General features: G+C 42.4%; 1 protein-coding gene and 1 long non-coding RNA gene across 12 annotated transcripts in view; both read right to left on the reverse strand.

Moving 5' to 3' along the window:
- LOC148379438 (uncharacterized) overlaps nucleotides 1-20,606 on the reverse strand; it is a 32,012-nt gene extending 11,406 nt beyond the window's left edge. Inside the window, exons 1-8 of one of the 7 annotated variants that reach the window (XR_015855523.1) lie at nucleotides 20,457-20,606; nucleotides 19,867-20,007; nucleotides 15,353-15,421; nucleotides 8,514-8,710; nucleotides 8,326-8,420; nucleotides 8,077-8,167; nucleotides 7,766-7,969; nucleotides 4,527-4,666 (exon numbers count right to left, since the gene is read on the reverse strand). This is a non-coding gene — a long non-coding RNA (uncharacterized LOC148379438). The remainder of the gene's footprint in view (nucleotides 1-4,526; nucleotides 4,667-7,765; nucleotides 7,970-8,076; nucleotides 8,168-8,325; nucleotides 8,421-8,513; nucleotides 8,711-15,352; nucleotides 15,422-19,866; nucleotides 20,008-20,456) is intronic. The other 6 variants (XR_015855522.1, XR_015855521.1, XR_015855526.1 and 3 more) reach the window with 6 other exon arrangements.
- Nucleotides 20,607-20,941: 335 nt separating this feature from the next.
- The window catches only part of plxna4 (plexin A4), a 113,534-nt gene continuing 108,964 nt past the window's right edge, over nucleotides 20,942-25,511 (reverse strand). For all 5 annotated transcript variants that reach the window (XM_088366583.1, XM_088366582.1, XM_088366580.1 and 2 more), the window contains 3 exons: nucleotides 25,142-25,354; nucleotides 23,752-23,902; nucleotides 20,942-23,147 (listed from right to left, as the gene is read on the reverse strand). In XM_088366583.1, the coding sequence (XP_088222709.1) occupies nucleotides 23,052-23,147; nucleotides 23,752-23,902; nucleotides 25,142-25,354 (460 nt within the window). In that variant the 3' untranslated portion in view covers nucleotides 20,942-23,051. The remainder of the gene's footprint in view (nucleotides 23,148-23,751; nucleotides 23,903-25,141; nucleotides 25,355-25,511) is intronic.

The following is a 25,511-nucleotide window of genomic DNA, read 5'->3' on the forward strand; positions in this document are numbered from 1 at the left end:
CGTTGAAGCGCGGGCCCATAATAGGCCAGATAAGGGATTTTTCTGCTGATCTCACACAAACACAGACGGCCTCCGGGGTGCTGTTTAGACCGTGCTCCGTTGTTCACAATGCCATTCGTCACTTTGACACCTTTTGTTTGCGGTTTGGAAGTCACCCCGGCACGATGGTTGGTCCACGCACGTGCGGTCCTTTAAGGGTACCCTTTGAGAGGGAGCCATGCATGTTGACCTGTGAACCCCCCAATCGTGCACCTAACCCACCAGATAGTGAGGCGAGTCCTTTATTTGGCTTCTAATGAAGTCTCGGAAGTCCCCTTGAATCACATTTTACGTTTGCTCTGTCTGCTCTGAATAAAAATAGCAACTCATACGGTCTAATTTAGCTCTTCCAGGAAAGAATCAAATGTTTATGCGTGAGCTTCATTTTTTGGGTACACTACCGCCAAGAATGGAACACTATCAAGGCTCATTTTTTGGATAGAATCTCACATTATATTTATTAGCGGTTGTTTTTCAGATACTAACATTAAAGACAAATGGACATTTTTCTCTTCAGTAGCATCACAAATGGCCTCGTCACACATATTCTCACTGTCAATTTGACTTCAAAGCAAAACAAACAACATTCCCGGCACCATTTCCATATTTCCCTGGAGTCAGTCTGAATCGAAGCCATTCCGAACAAATTACGCCCTCTAATCTAAATCCATCATCATTCCGGTGTTGCTTTCAGGCGTCAAAGGTTAGAACTTCGCCTTTGGTCTGCAAACAGACAACGCACACGCGGTGCCAGCCGACTCACTAATAATCTTACCAGAGCACTAGTTAGCATGACATCCACTTTACTGTGGGACAAAGTGACACACAGGGGACCCGGCGAGGTTGTGTAAAGAGGACGTGATCTACGAGATGATAGCGACTCTTGCGCCTTCTATCATCTCCTCTATAAAGTCCAGTCAGTCATGAAATAAGGATGTTACAACTTCTACTGCAAACACAAGCCTCCAAATGCATGGCTAGCTTCCAGATACTTCACATTAACAAGGCAATGGCTGCATTGTGATTGGTTGACATCTTTTCCTACGAGTACAAATAATATGCAGATCTGAATGCTTACGAATTAATTCCAGACAAGGTCAAACTGACGAGCTAATGGTGTCATCAAAGCTAGCTCTCGGAATGCTACACCAGATCCCAAACTTCCTTCAGAACCGGGAGGGGAGTCAGGAATGACAATGGCATTTGGTATTTACACACCCCCGTGATTCATCTCCATCGTATCATGCTGAGATAAAGCAGAAGAAGTCCCAAGAAAAGGTCAGTATCTCTAGATGGCTGCGTGCGCAGCTACACCGCTATGGGTGGGGATTTATGGAGACGGTAAAGCTATGCATGCTTGTCGACGCCTCTGCTGGCACAATCGCACACACACACAAAACACACACACCCTAGCATTCTACCTCCCCTCGTTTACTGCAATGCGCCAGCAGTGGTTAGCGCTCGCAGACAAAAGACAACAAATAGTAAGAGGTAAAAAAAGAGAGCCGGCATACACTCACTGTTGTTCCTCTCCATTGATTCTGCAGATACATTTTTTAATACACACTCATCAACAGAGCGGCCGGTCTGGCAAATGCATTTTTCAAACACTTGCCAGTCGATAGTCATTTAGCGTGTATCTGTGTCCCCCCGAGTAAAGACTCTCGATCAATCCAGTTGATGAATTCAAATAAATCACACGCAGAAATGAAGCCGAGCACTTCTGCCGGCGCCTCCGGTGGGCGCACTGTACCGGAGGCCACGTTGCAAAAACAATATACGACGCCGTCCCCCCTTTCGATGGGAGATTAATTAGAGCCGCGTGGGTGGCGGAGCAGCTAAAGCTAGCCGGCGTAGCTTTAAAGCATCAACCAGTCGATAGTCTATTATAGACACACGGCCCTTTGCTGGGTTAACAGCGTGACAATGCAAGTGGAGGGTGATGGAGAGTTAATAGGCTGTAAGGGAGCAAGACAGAAACTTAGTCCAAAATGTCCCGTGAGTGTTTAAAAGCGATTCTCCTCTTGGGGGATCTGCTCAAAATGCCCAAACAGTAGATGCCAACTTTACTAAAATGCGCACATCCACCATTTAGTTGCCCTTCTTATTGAAGGTCCCAACGGCCAAACCATCGCCGTTAAATGTCCTCACCGTGAGACAATTACAACCCACGGAGAGCTAATTACAGACAAAGTCAAGCTTGGTGCTACTGTATTTCTAATGATGCAGCAGAGCCTACCTCAAGGGGCAGAACTCTTCCAGCCAAGGTAATTATGCCATTATTCTCTAATTCCAGACTGACCGAGGGGGCCTCAGCTCATCTTGACCTCCAGGACCCAAAGAGCGAGGAGAAGGGATCGCAAATAAGACCCATCACTCCCTCTTCTCGACCTTCTCACCTGCCTCCTGACAGTAAACAGTTGAAGAGTGGGAATAATGAGATTTTGGCCGCGGGTCAACGTCCACTCTGGTAATCTTGCTCTCACACAAATAATTTGGCTGCCGGCAGATGAGAACAGAAGGTTTTACTGATAGTGACTGTGCATATGAATGAAGTCAAGGAGGTATGACAGGAAGCACATAAGAAAGGTGGTTTCGAGGCTCATTTAGGACAAGAAATGAGAGTAGAGTACTGCGCATTGGCCGAGGGTCTTGATCGAAGCGTAAATAGGACGTGGCGGGTGCTTCGACTGCTAAGATGCTTTCATCACGGCAAACCCCACGCCAAAGATATTCCATCAGGAATCCACTAGCCGAAGGAACCGCATGTCGGCACTCCCGGTGAATGATGTCACTCAAGGACTATAATGGAGCTCTAATGAACTCCCAATGCCATGCAAGCACATTTACGCTACATTATTGCTTCTTCACCCTTAACCTCCCAGTCGAGACGAGTGGAGAGCACTTATGTCCGCAGAGATAGGGAGTCATTATAGATGCACTGGGAAGGAGTGATTCTGATTCGTCGATGGTCGGACCACGGTTTTAGCGATTCAGAGAGGGCTTAGTAGCTTCTGTGCAGTTTTGAGGACCGACATTACTATGTCTGTCACGTCGTAGCCTAGCTAGTTTAAAGGAAAGCAGAACGACAAGAGCCCGCGGCATTAGAGCAGGAAAGCAAATGTCAAAGATGAGAGAACCATGGCAGAAAACAAGCCCCTCCCCTATTCTTTTCTCCCAACTTTGGAGATACCTCCAAAAATCAAATCACTCAGATCCTAATCTGCCCGCTGCCGTGCGGTGACAGATGGAAGGAGATGGGTGAGGAACAGAAGGTGGAGGAGTTCAACTAATTGCCTGATGATGGAATTTTAGCATCTCCTTCATTATAAAGTAGCTTCTAAGTGTTATTGATCTCACTCTCGGAGTTGTGCGGTACGAGAGAGCCCGACTGCTCTGAGGCCATGCATTATTCAGGCTTTCTGACAAACATGCCTCACCAGGGCCTGCCAATCCCTCTCGGTTGGCTCGGGAGTAGCTGCAACTCCCTCGCCGGCGTGAACCGACCTCAAGCTCCGCAAACGAACACATCACGTAGTCTCGACTTCTCGCCGATGGGTTTCAGGTTGTCATTCTCTCCACCCCGCAAAAGGATTAATCCATAACCAACTGACGACTACTCCTGCCTGCTCCAATTCCCAATCGGTCAATTATAAACGTCAACCTTTCCTTCCAAAAACAACAACAATCTCAGAACAGAGAAATGGACATGTTTATTTTTTAACCAACCGTGTGTTCTTGTAGCGTTGCTGCTACGACCATTACAGTCAGAGAGAGCTATCAATAAGTCTGAACGTTAAATCTTCTTGGTGTAATTAATAATCCATTCTCTTTTCCCTATTGCCACGAGCAACACCTGCGGGCATCGAATTTGGTCTCGATCCAATTTTAAGTCTGATAATGTTCTTGCTTGGAAACAACTTTACAGAAGGGGCCATGCTTGGGTTGTTAGTGCCAACAAAGCAAGAACAGACTGTTTTCCCTCACTATTGAGTACCGCATTATATTGTCAAGGACTTGTCGGCCATCACAGGAGAAAATTCAACATTGGGGAAGAAGATTGCAATCTTTTTAGTACACTTTGAGGACACAGCAGTGCTTTCAAATGTAGGCTGAAGGAGCTAACATACTGAAAAAACATATGCAGCATTTGAAAATCATCATCTGAAGGGTCTCAGGATGAAATTATGGTAAAAGTCAATAAAGAGCATGTCAATATGAACTAGCGAGATAATACCGGACGGCAAAAGAAAGAGTCGGGGATCGCTCGACAATATTCCCTGGAGGACACGCCGCCGAGAGATGTTCCGAAGAAAAGCACATCTCTTTTGCAAAACCATTCATCATTGTTTAGGGCCTTCTGACAGAACAGGCTCGGTCTCATATAATGTATCTTTGTTTCACCCACTGCAATTATCCACCAGATCAATGAGTGTTATCAATACCTTGCAGCAATTAACATTTAATATCCTTCCACAGCCACTTACTCCATTAATGGCTGATTGATTATGGGAAAGCCTGGGAGCCGCACAGCTGGGAATGGCGTGGATCCATTCGGCCCCGTCAGTCAAATTGAGTCTCGGGTGCATCGCTGCAGAACCTCTGACTCCATCTTACGCCACAATATCTGAGGCAGACAGAACGACTATCAGGAAATCCAGGGATTTCTTTCATTTGCGGTCTCCCTCACCCCCTCCCCTTTCGGAGCACTTCTAGTGTTTTGCTTGCATTTTGGCCCTCATATCACGCGACACCCTCCCTTTCCACCGCGGCACTTCATAATCTAATCAGCTGTGATGTATTTTCAGCGCAAGGAGGCACTGCTTTCCATTTCAATCAAATTCAGCCCTTTCAGAGAAGCCCGTAATGCAATCGTTCTGTACAAGATTCAAGCCCAATTTAAGTCCTATAGACAGCGGATGGCTGATAAACACTCCACTCTGATGCACCTCGCTCTCTCTCTCCATCCCGAGGCCGTACTTTTTGTGTGTCGTACACAAGAGCTAGCTGCGAGCTATCTCCTCGGATATCCCGTAGGCAAAGTCGAAGGCTTTGGCCACAAATACAAAAAAAAAAATGTCTTGCGGAAATAAACATGTCTTCACATGTCCCCAAAAAAGTCAGTGAACTAAAGTTGATTGATATGTCAAAAATATTTTAGATGAATCGAATATTTTTAAAATCAATAATTCTATCGATTATTCCATCAGTTAATTGATTAACCGGATAAAATTTTAGTTTGCATGAAAGTTGATTACAACTAAATAACCATTAAACAATATCATGCAAGAGGGATTAAAGTTGTCTCCAAACTTATTTAATTACTGGTGCGATTATTGATTTCCGACATAAAATCAGACATCTGCAAAAGCCTTATTTTTGATTGAATGCAAAAGATAATTTGTTTTAGGGAACAATTACAAAATAATAACCGTTGAGAGACTGACATGACAGGATTTGGAGAATTCTAAATGATGTTGTCGATTAATTTGAAAATCGATTACTTGACGATTAATCAATTCATTTTCACATCTCTAACACAGATTTTTTTTTCTGCCGACGTGGTCTTAATTGGTGAATTGTATTGGTGCTGAAGAAGTTTATAAACTTGACTAGTCAGGCTTACTCTGAGAGTATCTGCTGTGTGGACGGGTCCAGAGACGGCTTCTCGTTTGCCAAGCAACGGGCGAGGGGCGCAGCGAGGTGTGCAAGCAGATTGGGAAGGTTTCGCTTAATAAACACTTTGTTTTCTGCTGACGATCAGAGGGCCAGAGCAAGGGATACACAGACTGATCGATAAACTGATTTGTTCCGGGCTGCTCCGTGGTTCATCAGACCCGGGAGCTTCTCCCCAGGCGGGGGAGGACTGAAAAGGGGAAGAAGAGGATGGTGATTGCAAGCGAGGAAACAGACAAGTGAAATCAAAGGCGTTAAAGAGAGAAAAACAGCAGGTGATAAGAATTTAGGATGCCGAGAGACAAGACGATGATGATGATGATAGGTGGAGGGGCAGTTGGAGAAAATGGCAAGATAAAAACAGAAGCAAAAATGAGAGAATTTAGCGGGTCAAATATCAAGGCAACCGAAGGGGAAGTAACAGCAAAGCCTTTCAAACTCCACCGGCTCAACGGCTCAAAAAACAGCCCAAACAGTTTCCTCCTCTCTCTTCTTCTCAGAAGGACAAAAATATATACCTTCACCTGACCTGAATCGTATGTTGTCTTAACCACAGGGGAGGAAAAAAAAAAAGAACCTTCCATTTCCTCGTGATCTATCTCAGGGCAACTTGATTCACAAAGCACTGACTGAGAAAACCGGTGAGATAATAGCGCGGCAATTTGGGTGCCTTCTCCACAAAAGCAAAATAGGCTTCGGTGCATAATGGCAACAAGCAATTGTGCCTGCAAAGATTTCGACGGCCATTACGGCATTGTTCGCTTTTGTGAGATCTGATGTCAGTCAAAAAAAAAAAAACTGTAAATCACTCCCTGAGATGTACTATTTGTCCAATCTGACCAGCAATTACGCTTCAAATTAAAATGTCTCGTTTTCAAGGTTGTGAACTGACAGGATCTTATCAATGTGTAATCATTTATATATATATATATATATATATATATATATATATGGGGTGGTATATTCCAGATAACAACAAAAGGTGATTAAAGGTGTCGTGGAGGACATAAAATGTGGAGGCTGCTCGCCGCACCTTTCCTTCATTGAATTTTAAATGAGTCCGAAAGGGCACAATATAAGGGCGCTGTGATTCCAGTTGACCTATACGAATGAACTTTCATGAGATTCCAGATGCTTGGGTACTTCATAAATACAACAAGGGGGGGGGGGGGGGGACTGAAATTGAGTACATTAAGCTGACTCAATAGCTGAAACATGTTCAGCCTATCTTCTGCTGTGGCGGGCTCAACAAAGAAAAATGACTTTTAAATGAAAAATACAGTCGGTATTTTGCTGATAACAAGCAAGATAAAAAAAAAAAATAATCGAAGTGTAAAGGGATCGCTATTCCAGAAACTTGCTTTGGGCTTATATTTATCTAGATAGAAAAAAAAAAACATGGACGCTGTGTATTAAGCAATCAAATTTGCCCCGTGGCAGGTGGATTTTGATACAGTGGCGCTCTGTAATATCAGCAAGATTGCTGGAGCTGCAAGGTCAGAGATGAGCGGGTAGAAGTGGGCGGGGTTTACGTAACGAGCCGATCCATTGTCATCTTTTTCAAATTCAAGTTTATATGTCACTGAGCAGAATTTATATTTCGTCCCGGCGCATGAACGACAGAGTCCGTCATTTAATTGTATCTTAAACGATTGACACTGCCTCAAGTTTACGGGAATTTGGATTTTATACTCTCGCAGTTGACAATTTGTTTTTTAGTACGACAGTCAAGAAAAGCAACTGGTTTCAATTACTGTCGCGATACGGGACAGAGAAATACATTAGGCCCCTATAAAAGAAAAAAACTCGAGGAAGAAGCATTGTATCTGACACTATCTTCTGGGAAAGAAAAAAGAAAAAAAGGAACGGAGGTTTAATCTTGTCGTAGACACAGCACAACAATCACGAGGCCTGATCTTCGATGCGGGAGATGGATTATAATCCAATAGAGACTCTGCATCTGGCTATCATCCCGTGGAATCATGTATGGCACGAGCAAAGACCACAAAATGAAAGAAACGTAATCGTGTACGCCGATGACTACGCTTACATATTTCCTTTCCCTCTCCATCGTGTTTCTTTCCTCTTTGATTTGAAGAACGCCGGAGAGACTGCGAAGAGGCACTCGAAAAAAAGATGTGAAAATGTTATTTGGCAGGATGCAAATGAGGGCGATTGGAGCTCTTTAAACTCAGGTGTGCAACAACACGGCATGCTGTCAAGGTGGATGCGGGTGTGAAAATGTTTTCTTCTCCTGTGCGGTTAGACAAACACAAGTGGGGGAGGGGGGAGCTTATTTGTGCCAGCCTTGATGGAGGCGAGCGCAAGACTGGAGGCAAACTCAGGGTGTATGTAGAGTACCTCTTTGCTGAATCAATAGGTTTGGTTACAAAGCAGTCGTTTTGATTGAGTTTCACTCTTCTGGAAGGTGTGTTGCATTATTTATGGAAACCTGTAGAGGCCATTCGTTACTCACCTTTCAATAGGCAATGCACATTGTTAGATTCTTATCTTGTTTGAGGAAAAATGGATTCAATAAAGAAGGTGAATAATCTTAATAGAAGACACGGTGTGTAATATTAAATCTTTGTCAAGAATGTTTGAGCTTACCTATTAAAAAAAGCTCGTACAGATGTGTGCGTAGCTAATTAGCGCCATCTGCAGGATGGGGGTGGAACAGTGTCCACCTCAAAGTTTAGGCAGATCTAGTATTAAATCTTTGTTAACAATGTTTGAGCCTACCTCGACATAAGATCGTAGAGATGTGTGGTTAGCTAATTAAGAATGTTTGAGCCTACCTATAAAACTCCTCGACATAAGGCAGTAGTGATGTGTGGTTAGCTAATTAGCGCCATCTGCAGGACCGGAGTGGAACAGTGTCAACCTCAAAGTTCAGGCAGGTCTAGTATTAAATATTTGTCAAGGTGTGGTTAGCTAATCAGCGCCATCTGCAGGACCGGAGTGGAACAGTGTCGACCTCAAAGTTCAGGTAGATCTAGAAAAAGAGCCCAAAATGGATAACAGTGCTCAACTTTCCTCCTAAACATGTATCTTCATTTAACAGCAAGCCCCCGCCGAGACAAGATACGAGCCTTTTTGCCATTTCTATATTTGAACGGAAAAGGGCGCTATGGAAAGTGTGGTCCTCCTGAGGAAGCGGATGCTGCGGGATTTTTTTTCTTTTTTTTGCTCCTGGAGAATTGAGCTCTTTGAAGATCAGGAAATCCCACGGTCACAGTCTGGCCAACTTTTGATCACTTCCAGGAAAAAGGGGGGGCGGAAAGTTCTAAGCTTTCAAAATTCTGTCTGAACTGGCGTTTGAGTTTGTCTCTGGTGTGTCAGCAGTGTGCCGATTCAGCATTCAGTTGGTCTCCATCCATGACAAAGTATTTGGAATCTAATGAGCAAGTGCTTCCTGAGACATATCTATTATCTCCACTGCTTAAACAAGGAGCAGCTAAGTTCTATCGGGTCACCAAAAACGTACAGAACAAATGAAGGGAAACATCTTGCATCGTTATTTAAAAAATGGCAGAAAAAAGACAAACAACGGGTGGGATGCACACAAATCATAAACAGCACATTTGGATTTGCCCTTCAATGCACACACCTCTGAGCAAACACAAGATGGAAGACGTGTTTGTGAAATTGGGTTTTCGCTTTTGAGGGCCTGTCAAGTAAGTTATGGGTCAAGTCATGGAATTAGAAAAAAAATAAAAATGCGCTCAGCGTTCGGCGTTAAGGCTTCATTACTCTGAAGATGCTGGCTGCACCCGAGTTGGGAAGAGGAGTTAATTCCTAGCGAGTGAGAAAAAAACACATTAGCTGAGACCTATCCATCTTCTCCACGCTGACGCCTCCATTTGAATTGATTTTTTTTTTTTTTTTAAAGGATGAAGCGAGGCAATGGACCTGTGGTGGCTGTGTGTGTGAGATGACATTCGCAGTAGGAAAAAAAAATAATCATTTGGATATTTTCCATTTAAAAAGGGGAGGTGGGTGGTGTCGCCTTTCCTCTGATGACAAATTAAGCAACAATTTCAGGGGATTTATTTCAGAGTACTGAAATCTACTCCTGGGAGCTTTTTTTTTTGTAAGAAAGTTTGGATCTCTTCTTCAAATTCATCTCCCACGAGCTGGCCCAAAGGCGGGAAATGAGGCAACAATAGCAAAACAAAAAACGTTTCAGGAATCATGACTTTACAACAACATTTGGGAAATAATCAGACGCAGAGGGGCTACAAACCTGGCACCCTTTTTTTTTTTTTTTTTTGATGTATTAAATCTAATTATAGCCTCGGCGAGGGTTTTACTGTGACCAACCCGAACCTCATTCACAATCTAAGCCTTGAGTAACAAATGAAGAGTGCGGCGTCCATTAAAACGCTCGGAGGGATTTTAATTTTCCATCGGTTAAAACATTTAGCGTGGTCCCACCTTTTTTTTCTCAGGTAATTTAATATGTAGTGTTTTGTCAAATGTCAATGTTGGTCCTTAGGGCCCCGCGTAATGAGAAACAATGGAGAAGGGGCCGGCTGGCTTTAATCAAATGAGCCCCGCGTGTTGCAAACTCCCCGACGAGACCCGTTTGGTGCCAGCCGTGCCAATATTACGCCCCATTAAAAAACAATGCCCACCGCACACACAAACACACACACACACACACACACACACACACACACACACACACACACACACACACACACACACACTGATTAGCGCCAATCAAGAGAGAGAAGTGCTAGGGGGGCACCGGAGGACTATTATTACCCCCAAAAAAAAACATTCATTAAGGGAGCCCAATCAAAAAAAAAAAGTGCTGCTTTTATGGACAAGCATCAAAAGTGATTTTGTCAAGTAAGTGCGTTTTATCCCTTGGGGGCAGCAAAGTTGTCAATTAAGTCCCTCCAAACTCAGAAAAGTACACTAAATGCTTACATTTTGCCGTAAGTCCACAAAAAGCCATTCAATTTGGTTTCTGCTGAGTCAGACCTCCCCCAAACAACTTCCATTACATTGACTGCAAGAGATCCCGTTCAGACTGTTATGCCGCCACCCTTTGGATGTACGTAACCTTCAGAAGACTTAGCGCAGCATAATTTCCAATACATATTAATGAAGCGCCTTTGAATGGATGCCCTTAGAACTTTTAGGTGAGGCTGTAACCAATAGAATTCAGTGACGGCCAAGCATGTGAGTTTGAAAGGGAGGCTGGAAAAAGTAACAAACGTCATCTATCAAGCTAAATGTGCGCAGGACCCTCGAGTCCAAGTGTGTGACCGTGACTATGACGCCTGAATGGAAGAGTCATCAGCGCTCGATTGCCTCATTATAGTTTGTGTAAGCAACTCTAAATGGCCGATCAATGATGTAAAACGCATTGATGATGTTTGCAATCACTCTGGCATGCGCGTAACTGCCGAATTTGCAGGCTATATAAAACCTTGCTTCGCTGCGAAAATGGCCCGCCGTGGTTCATCAAGGGCAGAGCTTGCTATGACGGCGTATCGGGGCAGCGAGGGAATTACGAGCCCTACGGCAATTCGTAAGTGATACAGATATTTGCGGTTTGGCCGAGAAGCCAATTGCACTCTTTGAATCCCAAATTTAAACTCTTGGAGTCAGAAAAGCAGCAGCAGCAGGGTGACGCTTGTCCGTGACATACACGAGCTGTTTATTATGGATACGAGAGAAGAGCGTCAAAGGGCACCGGAAGACAAAGTGTGCATCATGCCAAAGATAGCCACTGCTGATTCAGCACATTACCAGAAAATGTCATTAACGCATTCACTGTCAGCCCAGTTAAAATGGATCTTTGACGGCTATGGCCGTCATTGGGAGTGAATGAGTTAAAAAAAGAACAGTACAGAGAAAAGATAGGAATTTAGAACAACCAAAAATGGGGGGCTAATTTCCATTTTCCAAGATACGGTTCCAATCCAGCCAAGTAGGTGGCAGTCATGTTCTTTAAAATGGCAGCCTATAGTTTACGGAAATCTTTTTCATTACAGCGCCAAACCATCTGGAACGTCCAAAATTAAAAGCATAATAGAGTTGTCACTATTGAATATTTCTAGTATCAAATATCTCTTTCGATTACTTCGACGATTATTCCATCAATTAATCGAATATATTCTTATTTTGCATGAGAATTATTTTATCCTTAGAGTTTGTTTATTTGGTATTGTTTAGTGATAAAACCAACTAACCATTGAATGATTCAAAGTAAAACAATAGCTCTAAACGATTACCCCATTATTAAAATACGATTATTCTAATAAATCTAATTAATCTGGTAATCGATTACTTGTCGATTTATTTTAACAACTCCAGTGGAGAACGTTAATGACAAGTGTCCTAAGACTTGACAGCACAAACTCCAAAACAAAAAATTCTTCAGAGCATATTACAGTATAAGCTCAGTTTTGAAAACGACAGAACGAGACGATTCTTGACAGAATGGCGAGAAGCCTTCATGTATCTGTAGCACCAAGTTCTGGCCACTACTTGATTGGGTGACTTGGGAGGAAATGGAAAGCTGTCCCGCCAGGTGCTTATCTCCGTTCAGAGCTTACAGAGTCACTCCCCGTCCCTGCCACCACATGGCTTTACCTTGACTGACACCCCGTGCTCTGAACTTCCAATCAGGTTTGGAAGTGTAATGTTCAGAAAAGATATTTCCACATGACGGGTCTCAAAACTTCTATGATCAATCGGGATTGTGTTTCTAGACCTTGATGACTCATGGCTAAGACTCGACGGATTTGTGTGGAATTACCGGTTTATTAGCTGCAAACGGACAGGAACATAAGTGGTTCTCCGCCTAACAAACCAGAGTGACTTACTGATAGCAAACAAGAAAGTTCTAATCCTGGGAGGCCCCGAGAAAAAGAAAAGGTATACAAAGACAGTTCTGCAAGGCTGTGGACCGCGGCGCCCTGCCGAGGATTACAGATGGCCCTCAGAACTAAATCAAAACTATGCTGACTGCCAAGGAATGGGGCTTGCCACTGCGCGGCTGGAGGCGGGGCTAGGAGGGAGGGTGGGAGGTCTGCGGCAATACAGTGAAAATGGCTTTCAAATGAGTTTTTAAAATATCTAAAAATAAATTGTGTTTGAAAAAGCCCAACAGACAGGCCCATATGCCAGCTGGATGGGGGCCAAGTGAGAAGTTGCCCTCTCCCTCCATTTCTCATCATCTCCTCCTCCGTTGTAGCTTGGCATCATTTATTTCCCCGTGTCTCATTCCCCCGTCGTGCTCTCACACCAACATACACACACGTATGTAGCGCGCACATACACACGCTCGTTATAAACAAAGGCCTCTGATTTGGCCACCAATTAGCAAGTCATGGATTAGGAAATGAATAAAGCAACTCCCTCTGAATTCACAAAAGTGGAAATCACATAAGGATGTGTTACGAACGATACGCTGTTGTCATAACGACCAAACTACTCATTACACTGATTATTAGTATACAAACAAATATTTTCGAGTCAATATTTCACCTAAAAAAATGTAATGGTACATCCATTATATGATATGGATGTTTTGCAAACAGCAAAATATATAAGTTTGTTGACAAGGTGGACAATTTTGGCTATTATTAGCATTTTATGAGCACATGGAGCAGCTAAATATGAGCCTCATTGCTTTATAACTGCTTATTATGTAACTCATTGATCTTCTTTTGAAGGACTGAACTCATGATTATTAGTATACAAACAAATATTTTCGAGTCAATATTTCACCTAAAAAAATGTAATGGTACATCCATTATATGATATGGATGTTTTGCAAACAGCAAAATATATAAGTTTGTTGACAAGGTGGACAATTTTGGCTATTATTAGCATTTTATGAGCACATGGAGCAGCTAAATATGAGCTTCATTGCTTTATAACTGCTTATTATGTAACTCATTGATCTTCTTTTGAAGGACTGAACTCATGAGAAAAAATAAGTACTCAATCTGCGCTCATATCGTTCAGTTAGAATATGGCGCTAGGTCCGTTAGCTAGTATTGGCAAAAGCCGTTAGTGGCATGTTGGCAGCTATTTACATATTGTAAAATCACGTACCGTAACGACTTATGGTATTAATTGGTAACTATTTAATTTACAACTAGCCACTGTTTCAATCTCCATTGAAGAGAGAAAAAAAAGTCTAGTTGTGATGTCACTGGACAGGTACGTTATGACGTCAAGGTGGACGACAATGCGAACTAAGACACTTTTCATATCAGTATCACTTGATCTGCCACTGTGACTTGAGTGGACTTGAAAATGAATCTTTTGGGGGGTCTATCTTGGATGATGACGGTGATGATGATGATGGCGTTGGAGAATCCGAGCAGTTTATGAGGCACTTTATGCGCTGTCTTAATGTGCTCCACTTCAATGCAGCTCCCCAGGAAAATAGCCTATTAAAGTTGATCACAAAAGCATGTCTGCCATCAAAATGCTTGCTTTTTTTTCGGTGGAATTTGCCTGAGAGGGATGTTCCCCTTCTCATTTAAATGACTACAATGATTCACCCAATACGTATGCAAATAGACAAAAATAGAGATGAAATTCGCCTGATTATTTCATTTTTTTTAAAACACGTGTTTTGCTTTGTCTAGCTGCGGGTGACAAATCTCGCAATCACAAAAGAAGTGGGATTTAGGACACAAGACCTTGCTCTCCATCCTTTTGACAGCCCAGATGTCCAGATACTAAACAGCTCCAGTGCATTTAATCCTGAGCCTCCTTCTGGAGATTAATTTAAAACTCGCAGATGCCTTGGCACGGGCAGAAAGCAAATTCGCAACGACAACGCTCAACGTCGTACTCTTCAAATGCGGACTGTGGAAGGAAAGCGCACGATTGCTCCAAATCCCCGCGGCACCATTTGGCACTACTAATAACGCGTTTAGAGTAAGAAGATAAGATGCAACGAGACAGATGTGTCCACAACGGGGCTCGCTAACCTCCCGGCTAAATTAGCCAGTTTTCTTTATTCAAGAGTTGTTGTTGGCGTGTCGCTGGGCCCGCTACAAAGGCATCGCTGGGACATTGCAAAGATGAGAGAGTGACATGCTGTTCACCACCGGCCCTTTATTAAACCCAACAGCTGGGGGAAGAGGGCTCGGTGCCGGGACAGCCAACCCCCCCCCCCCCCCCCCCCCCCCTTTGCCGACAAAGACAAATGGGAAAAGGTCACGCATTTGGCACGTGATCACACATGCCTCGCTGAGACGACATGAAAGCAGACAAACACGCTTATCAATTCGGCGGCGACACATGTTGGCGTATGCAAGGTGTGGAGTGGCGGTGACAAAAGGTACAAAATGGAGAATCCAATTCCGACATAATTCAGAGTGGCAGAATCCATTAGGACCTGGTTTTGAAGTCTTACGACTCTATTCATTGATCTATAATGGGATCTGCTTTAATTTGACCCAGAAGTGATTAAGCAACGAACGTCCGCTAGCTAAATGGTATCAGACATGCTAATCAAAATTAGCCCCGATGTTTGTTTTGTACTTATCTTGTATGATAATTATTAAAAAAGACAGGGGAAACAACACCAGATTTATGTGAGGCTCTCTTTGGATGGATTGCTAACCGATAGCGATGTTTGTGATTAGCTTACCTCTTGGTGATCCATCACTTTTCTTTTGGGTGGGTGTCAATTCATTGGTTTGTAATGATTTTCAGGAGTCTAAAAAAAAAAGAAATTCCGCCGACTATTACAGCCATCAATGGAACATGTTGAAGGCATGACAAATACCAAATGACGCAATGTTAGCAAGGCTAACCTTTCAATATGTCCGCCGGCAATGCATTGTGGGAAACGCAGAATAAGATCGAACTCCTCTATTAGGTAATCGATTAGTTGACTTTACGACTCTGTCCACCAATCACTCTTGGCAGTTTTTGATTGGGCTGCCGGAGTGCGGCAAAAAAAAAAAATATCAATGCTGTCGCCGTTTAATCAACTTTAACTCGACTTTCATCACATTATAGTGTTTTGGGATAATCCGCAGCCGACTATTTACTGCGAGTGAATTGATCTCTCAATATTCATGACATTGCTACGAAGAAATCCCAAGGTGATGATCCATCTAACGTGACCCGAGGCCTTGTCATAACATTGTCACTGCGTCATATCAACTCCGGGGCCGTTAATAAAAGCCGACACTGGCTCGATTACTTGGCCTCCATACACACTAGCAGCGTCCGAGTGCATTTGGGTGACTGTTATGAATAAAAGGCGATTCACAGCAGGTGCATTCATTACGCAAACCTGATTAAAGCGGCGGAGCCCAGAGGCGTCCGAGTACCAAATGATCCCGCTCTGCCTTTTGTTATTCATGTCGGCAGAGGCACCCCCCCCCCTGCCTACCAAGCCCTCGACCCCCGAGTGTGTGCTTTTGCCCAAAGAGGTCTCATTAATAGCACAAGAGTCCCCAGGAAGCCCGCCTCTACCTGCGCCGCAGATGGGTGGGGCCCTTACTCGGCATTATGATGTCCACTTGTGTGTGACAAGATGATCTATGTTGCATTCACCACTTAATTGCCCTGTTCCCTTGCTCCACTCCGCCCTATTACCGACTCCCCCCTCCCCCCCGGAGATGTTCAATGTACATATTTGCATAATGTGGTAAAAGAATCTAGTGGCTGGGAACAAAGGAAATCCCTCAAAAAAAGTTACACATCATTTTCCAACTGAGTTGGAGTGTCTTCTACAATTTGCATGACACACAGCAAAACTTTTGCAAAACGTATTTTACATTTTAGACCTTCATAATATGATCACTTCGAAGCACTTTTTTTTTTTCTAAATTGAGTTTTACTACACGGCTGTTAACTTCTTTTTATAAGCGATAAAGTCTGACTTAAATAGCTGAAAATTATATTTTATGATATGATGATTGCATTTGAATGGGCAATGACTTTTTCCTCCAAATTACCGCGGTATAAAAAGTCTACACACCCCTGTCCAGCTGCCAGGTTTGTGATGTAAAACAATGAGACCGAGCTACATCCTTCAAAAATAGAACCCATAACTCCATTTTAAAAAAAGAGTCAAACAATTGACATAGATCATGTAGTTGCATAAATGTGCACACCCTTAAATTTGGGATAAGGTTGTATTTCCCGAGACGTCTTCCTATGGATGTGCATGTTATTAAGTGACACACGCAATCAATAGTACACAGAGTGCTACCACATGCACTTTCCTGCACCTTCAAACTTCCTGAAGATGCATGTACCCCCGACCCCCCCCCCTCCCCTCCCCTCCCTTTGGGCTCCTGCATGCCCATCAGATAGATTCCGGATCACCCTTGCTTGCTGACCAGGCACTAAATTATTCATTTGAAAATAAGTCCACATTAAAAATGCAATGACCCGCCGGAGTAGCTCACCGTAGAGCAAAACTGCAGCGCTTAACATGTACGGAGGGGTAGTGGTGGTGAAGGGAGGGGGGGGGATCGATTTTGGGCCCCTTTCTTTTTAAGTGTGCATCTCTAATGTTGATTAAGTGGGCGCACGGATGAAAGTTTTTGGAATACAGATACGAACAGTGGTAAAAGTCGAAAAAAAGAAAAAAAGTTTACGCGGCAGTAACGCACGCATCAGCAAATATCATTTATGAACCTGGTCTAATTTTTGCTGACTGTGAACTTTTCTGCTTCTATCAAAAAGGTAAAGCAAGGGGGCAGAAACCTATTATAATCCAGATTTAATAGCCTTGACCCTTGGCCACAACCTGGAGAAGAATCCTCTGGGTTTTCAGGTCAAAGTTTGTATATTATTAGCGTGAAAAGTGCAAGTAAGAGATGGCAAAGCTGCGGATTTGACTTTAGTTCAGTTCTCTTACATGAAATATATGAGAAGTGTGTTTCTCGAACTACTCAGTGGACAGCGCAAGTGCAACACAGAAACACAAATAGGCGCACTATAAAAGTGGCTGGCCTTAGAAGAAGAAAAAAACAACAACGGGGAGAGTTACTTTTCATCCTTTGTCAGCTCTTTTTGTTTAGCACCAGGGACTCTTGTCTGGGATAATGCAACTGCAGACCCCGGTGGGAAGGACAAACGACTTGACTGTTTATTGGAGGAAAAGGTGTTCTGACGTCAAAACCTGCTCGGCCAATCAGGGGATCTGGATTCCGAGATCGATAATTGTGCCATATGGGTGTTGGGGAGAAAAGATGGAGACACTTAAATAATTTTTGTTTTTTGCTTTAACCTGGAACCAGGAATGTGAATAGAGTAAAAGTAATAGAGGTGTCTGCTTTTAAGTGTGTTGTCTTCGTTTGTTCAGTTTCACCCTTTTTTGTTTCTATTTGCCTAATTAAATTACCATTTAATTGCTTGATTGTCAAAAAACAAGATTACAATCTAATAAATAAAAAACAATTGTTCATTCATTTAATTCAATTAAATCTTATTTAAATGGCGCCAAATCACAACAGAAGTTAAGAATAAATCTTTTAGAAATATACAATTTGATAACAAGACTGAATATTTATGTGTTTGACTAAATATTTGCTTATTGAGTTATTCAAAGTGAATGAAATAAAAATATTAGTAAAATAATTTGACCTATAAACATACAGTTAACAATTATTTGTATGACATCAAATGAATTACAATATAATGTTTTGAATAAAATCTGGAGAATAAATAATATTTTTATTTACTATATAAATTGAATTGATTTATTGAAAATAATAAAATAAATATACAGAATTATTGAAAAAAACAACAAATAAAAATAAATTTGATGAAATCATATTTTACAGTATGTATATATAATAATATTTTATTAAATCATTTGTTAGTTGATTTATTGAAAATGAAACAAAATCATATCTATTTATTTTTTATTTTTACAAATACAGCATAGATAACATTCATTTGATTAAATAATTGCTCAGCTTAGATAATTAATGAGAAATTGAAATACTTGCTATGACGATTATTTATTTATTTGATTGCTAAGTCCAACTAAACTGCGCTTACTCTAATGTGATCCGTAGGTGCATTTAGTAGCTGGACGGCAGCCAATTCAATTCGCTTGTGCTCATACGGCGCAGTGTTGCCATGGCGCGCGAAGGGCCGTGTTTGGCAGGTGTTGAAACAACTATCCGTGGCACAACACACGCAGACAGGGTCCCAATTATCTCGGTCAAAACAATCAGCATGTGTGAAGAGACGTGACGGTACACCTGCGACACGGCTTTTGCCGACAAGTATCTCACTTGCTCGTCCTCATCTATTGCTGTCATCCAGTTCACTCACTTGCTCCTTTGGGTTTGTAAAAAAAAATCGCCCCGCACAATACAAACAGACTCTGTGGAAGTTCTTCCACAACATAGTTCCAATTAAGAACAAGTCAAAAACGCGGGAAGAAGAGAGTGGCAATTTACTTGCTCAATGGGCAGGAACAAATGGGGAAAATAACGATCAATTGTTGATTAATTTGAAAAGAAAGTCGGCACCAAAGTTGGTGATATGTATACGCTATAAGTGGGGGAACTCAAAAAGTATCACTCGACAATATTGTGCTTTATAAAAACATACATGAATCGTGAAATGATTTAACAAAATAATTAATTTGCTTCAATATGGCCGTTATGCTGCTTCTTCTGATGTCTGGGGAAGTCTTCGTTACAAAGTTTCAATATTATTAACAGTTCTTTGCAGAAGATAAAGAATATATGCTCATAGGCATTGTTGTCTGTCTACGTGTTTACTTTGTAAAATCTAAATATTTGTTGAATTTCACAACCACTGCATTGCACTAAATACTGTGTTCATGTTTTTGTAGCTTTTCTATTTGCCGCACACGTTTTTCCCTTAACTTCATTAGCATCCCTCTGCTGCAGTGCAGTTTCTATTGACAACCGTCTCAGCTCAGCCCGAATGTCTGGAATGAAAACATCCGGTTTTTGGTATTCTATTGGTTACATTTACAATTGCTTTTGAAAATCTTCTATTGACGTTCAACATTCAGCACTTTTAGTCTTGTTTAACTGCAACCAGCATTCCTCCCTGACATCATCTACCGGGGGAGAAGGATTTAGAGGGAGGCATTCTGCAGCATCTACCTGAGAGCCAAGCGGATGAGTGGGAGAGTGTTGGGAAGGCGTGTACCTGGGAGAACCCTTGACTGCCGCATCAAAGCAGTCGACGGATGTTCTGTCGATGCGCTTTACCGACTCCTACTCGCCGGGAATTTCTCACGCTTGTCCTAGGAATCACTTGCTGGTCTGACAATCACGTCACTCTGGGCATCTGTTGGGTTGAAGTCAAAGGATACTCAAAGTCCACTAGAGGAGTTTTTTTATGGTGCATTTGCTTTTGTTTTAGCATAAGCTGTAAGAGCGAAAATATTTATGTATATTAAATTTGGTATTGTTAATTGAACTTGTGTTTTTTTTAAATACATATATATCACAAAAAAATAATATTGATTGTGGGAAAAACAACAAAATATATCAAGATGAAGATGAAACGCATTGTAATTTTTTTAGGTTAACTTGTGTCCAGCTGTTTATTGTTGTTGCCTTTTTTCACACAAGAAGCTGGAGGTAAAAATTCACAGCAGGTATTTGGTCCAGTAACATTTCCGGGCTTTTTGGGGGACGCCTCTCTCAATTCAACTTGTTAATTTTAATTTAATTTAATTTAGTTTAATTTAAATAAATAAACCCACGAAGCTATAGCTAACAATGTTAGCTTACCTGGGACGTCCACCTCCTGGGCAAAGTCTAGTTGGAAAAACGTGAATTAAAGACAGCTTTTGTTGTTTTGTTTGTTTTGTTTTGTTAACGATTTTCTGCTTCGTGCTTTGCTGATGACGTTGGCTACAACGCATGGTCGCATTAAGTGACGTCATCCCACGGTAACTTCCTATTGGTTCTAGATTATTTTGGAGTGACGTCATGGGGTCCGATCTCAATTTCGTTCATATCTATTTATTTATTAATATATTTATGGTGCCACTATTTTCTGTGGCCCTAATATTTTGGCCATACTTGACATTTTATTATGTACACCTTTTAAACATCTCCCCCACATTAGTTTAGACGTCGTTTGGAGGCGTGGTCCCAAGCTGTACCTAATATTCTGGCCGTTATTAACCCTTAGAGTAGACATGTTTTTAAACATCTTGGCTGTACCAACTGGGAATTATACTGCATTAAAAAAAACAACAACAATAAGATCCTTGGTTTCTTAATAAAGTTTATTCTATATTACAAATAGTATTTTGTTCTGGACTGCAAAATAGGAATGCATTATATTTACATACACAGGTATACAATTAATTATAACAAAGTTAGAGAAGCTCACCTTCTATCCCCCCAGGCTGTTTTGATCTCTTGATAAGATACTCTTTATCTTTCAAATATGGTCTAGTAAAATTCTGCTTTTGTATGTGTGTAAAACACCTGCTATAATACTGAGCTAGGAGGACGTCTGTACTGTAATTCCTACAAAACATTTCAAGGTGGAAACTTTATCTGTACTGTCACTCGGTGGTGCATATGTACACATGGCTGGTAGGGCTTCTACACACAGTGTTTATTTAGCTTAGCTACATGAAGGACACGGCTAATTTAGAAGTCTACCCATTTACTGCAACCTTCTCTATCTCCATGTCTTGATATGTTTGACAGCCAGCGTGACCAGCGTACACCCCGCGAGCGGCTTCGGGCTGCAGAATGTGAACGACAGCCGACGAGACCAGTCCGTCGACAACTAAATTTTTATCCAAATCGGTCAACATGCAAGTGTTTAGTGCACAATGGAGCCTTGAGATGCGAGTATTTTTTTTTAAATATACAAGCCTTAGTTTGGGTGATATTAACGAATTAATGGCATTTTCATTCATTTCAATGAGGAAAGACGATTTGAGATTGGAACATTGTCTCGGAATAAATTCCTTGTATCTCAAGGCACCACTGTATACTAACTATCAGATTCTGCAGCGTCAACTGAATAAAGGTTCCACCTTAAACTTCAATACGGCTATCTGCTTTACCTTCTCTCCAGTCTTCCAAGCAAAACAAAGTTAAACAAACACATCCACATCATCATCGCAAGGCTTAGAGTTCTTATTTTTCTTTTTTTTTTTTCTCCTTAAATAAGTTTTTTCTTAAATGGTTTTACATGCGCTTAAAAAGCCAATAAAGGTGGACCGAGGGCGGCCTCCGCACATTCACATCACCACATGGGGCACGTTGTCAAGGCAAAAGAAAGGGCAGAGCTTCACAGGATACAAGAGGTGGCCTCGCTCTCTCGCTCATCCGACAAGTCTTCAGTTCACTGTCGCACCATTGTTCAGTTTTTTTTTTTTTTTCCGAGGCGCGAAGACGACACCAGCGCCTCCGCGGCTACACTACGGCCGGCGTCCACATTGAAGGCTTGTGCAAAACAGGAAAGAAAGGTGTGGAAAAGCCAGGAGCCACGGAGCATCTCCACAAACTGAGGTCAGAAAAGTAGCACACAGGTTCCAGTCACAAGTTTTTTTTTTTTTTTTTTTTTGTGGTTGTCCTTTTTCTTTTTCGTTGTATTTTTTTGTTGTTGTTGTCTGTGTTCCTCTGTGGCACTTGACAAATACATCTTTTTGTGTTGAAAATGTCAAGCTCCTTTGGTTTTTAGGCTGACCAACTTTGTATGTCCGCACATCCCAGGACATTGTTGATTCGTGTGTGTGTAAATGTGTGTATGTGTGCTCTCAAACCACACACACACACACGCACTTTATCTTTGTGTGCTTCTTACAGAGGAGCCCATCGGGCCGCATCGGGCTTGGTAGAGGAGAAAGTTGTTTATTTTTTTAGCCAGATGGAAGCGTGGAAGCTAATGCTAGTAAACGTGTGCTAATGTCGGGGACATGGGGACGCGGGGAGGGGGCTCTGCAGCATTGTCAGTACCCTCCTGAGCCCTTAACCTCAGTCTTGAATGCAAATCCAGCTACAAGGGAGAGAAAAAGGAACAAAATATTTGCATTGATCCCAGTCGCCTGTCCAAGATCCGTAGAACCACCGTCAATTTGTCGCACTCCTCCCGATTTGAAAGCATTACTGTTCGTACATTCTTAAAGGCAACGTAAAAATGTAAAACATTTTTTCGGTGTCTGTATGCAGCAGCGGATGAGGGACCCAAAATAATTCAATCGAGGAAGCAGGAATGAAAACATAAGAGGAACAGGTTTTCGCTCAGGCACGGCTCGGTGTCGGACAAGAGTGCGGACGGTGGGCGGAAGGGTTGGGAGGGCGGAGGGGGGGATGTCTCTTCTCTTCTTCCCAGTGGCACCCTGGGAAGTGCGGTCCTCAGCTCTCCAACGTCATGAAGGCCACCACCTGTTCCAGTTTGAAGGCCAACCGCTGCTTCCTGGCCGCGTCGTCCTGCTCCAGTGCACAGACAATCTGACACACAAACACACACAAAGCGAGGGAAGTTATTGTGCCCAAGAATCAGGAACAATCTCTTTCTCTATTGTATGCTTTGTTTAGAATAAATAAATAAAGGGGACATACAGAATAAAACAGTTTGTGAATCACAATAACTTCATAGCGGCTTCTTCAAGTGTGCGAGACATCTCAAATGAAGAAGAGTTTCACAACTACAATGACTCAGAATGTCACCGCCACCTAGATGCTGGTTGTTAGCCTGTTTAGCATTGCCTGTTAGCATTAAGCTAGCATACATGAAATTAATTTTATGTCATTCTCATTATTTTATGTTGAGTTTGACAGCAAACTTCAGATGTCATGAATTGAGTTTATAGCCACCATACAGTGATTTTAATTCAAGGTTCACTGTACATGTTAGCATTAAGCTAACGGACATTACATGAAGTTATATGGTTTGTTTGTACAATTGTATTTTTCAATAAATAAAGTACAATGTTTTATTCAGTTAGTAATATTTTTTCATGTATATGTACATCACATGGGTCTGTAACCTATCCCCATGATTAAAGTTTTCACTGCACTAATAATATTAATAATATTTGTGGTGCACACATACCTCCTCAGTGTATTTGCCCACATAGGAGTAGATCTCACTCAGAGAGCTCATGCTGTTGAACTCGCTCATGTGCATGCGTGATTGTTCCGCCAAGTAGGCGTTCATGTCCTGGTCGCTGATGGCCGGCATCTTGCTGATGTCTGAGTAATACCTGTAAACACACACACGCACACACACACACAACATTGAGAGGTTTCAACCTTGAACACTACAGCACGCGTTCACACTTGGTTGGAGTCAGCAGCAGCAGCAGCTGTGTTGCATCCATCAGCAATGTTAATTAAAGCTGCTTATTTGCATATTTAAATCCCGCAGCTCTATCCAACTGGAGGACAAGTGCGCTGTTTTTTGTTTTTTGGCTGGGTGGTGTAGCGCACATGTGTGCAGCAGAGGGAGTGGTATAATGGTATATATATATATATGCACTAATATACATATATATGTTTTTTATGATGTTTAGTAAGGTGCCATGGAAATACAATATATCATGACATCATGTGTAGTATGACAGAGATTCAAATGTTCCTTTCTTTGTGTTGACAGAACAATACAAACCAATGACACACATCCTGTTTAACATCCTCAACAACTAATATATTGCCACAATAAATGCTCCATTGGACAACCGACCTGCGTGTCCGTTTTTTTATACGAAACTATTTTACGACAACGATCCACTTTTAAATCAAACAAAGGGCTGTAAAATGTCCGATTCGGAAAAGTGCTGACCCGTACGCCGCCGCACTTGTAAACAAATGACTTTAATGGCCAACGCCGCGAATGTCTGGTGGAGGCCATCAAACCAGGCTATCAAATTCATGGAAAGTGTCATCATCTCTGCAACTCGCTCCACTTGGCGTCCTTAAATTAATGACACAAACATCCTAAAGCTACTTTCAACCTATACAGCGAGTTACGGTCCTTACTCCTACTTCTAAAACTTCTAACCTACTCAACTAGCAGCTCTCGGGCGTAAACTCTGATGAATCAGCATCCTCACACCTGCACGCACGTATCAGTAAATCAGTTTCCTGGCAGGTTGCAGGAACACAACACACATGACTAATGAGGGCACCGCTGAGCCTTAAGCCGGCGCACATACGCTGCCGCCTGCTTCCAAAAGCTGCCGGCGCATGAATAACGTGCAGCGCGGCACCATCTTTTATTCACGAGCCTTTTCCCAGCATCCTCAGACGAGTAAATGTAATATAAGGCTCATTTGGACAAATGACTGCATGTATATTCTCACACACACACTCAAAAATGCTGCAAGGTGCTCGCATCCATTCCAACTAATCATTCCAAATGCGTTTCACGGTTCGTAGATGACGATTTCTCATCATGTTGGACTGACGGAATCAAAGCCCGGCAGCGTCGGGCTTGACCTCACCTCTCCACCCAGCTTTTGTAGCTGGGGATGTCCTTGGCATAGAGCAGCTTGTTGGACGGCGAGTCCTTCCCAAGGCGGTGCTCCGAGGTGGAGCAGGAGTCCATGAAGGTCTGCGCCACCACAGACAGGCAAGCGTCGGTGATGCTGCTCTTGTGGATGTCGAACACGAACTGAGGATTCTTGATCACGTTCACCCAGAAACGCAGAGGTAGGCTGCCGGGGCAAAGAATAGAAATAGAATTACGCACTGAATGAAGGAGGTATCGTTCAGTCTACAGCGAGTAACATATTTTTTGGACTATAAGGCGCATTTAAAAAAAATATATAATTTTCTCAAAAATCGACAGTGCACTTTGTAGCAGGTGTCGAA

The sequence above is a fragment of the Syngnathus floridae genome, chromosome 22 (genome assembly GCF_059516105.1).
Source record: "Syngnathus floridae isolate MCC-2025c chromosome 22, RoL_Sflo_1.0, whole genome shotgun sequence".
In the NCBI taxonomy this organism is placed as follows: Eukaryota; Metazoa; Chordata; class Actinopteri; order Syngnathiformes; family Syngnathidae; genus Syngnathus; species Syngnathus floridae.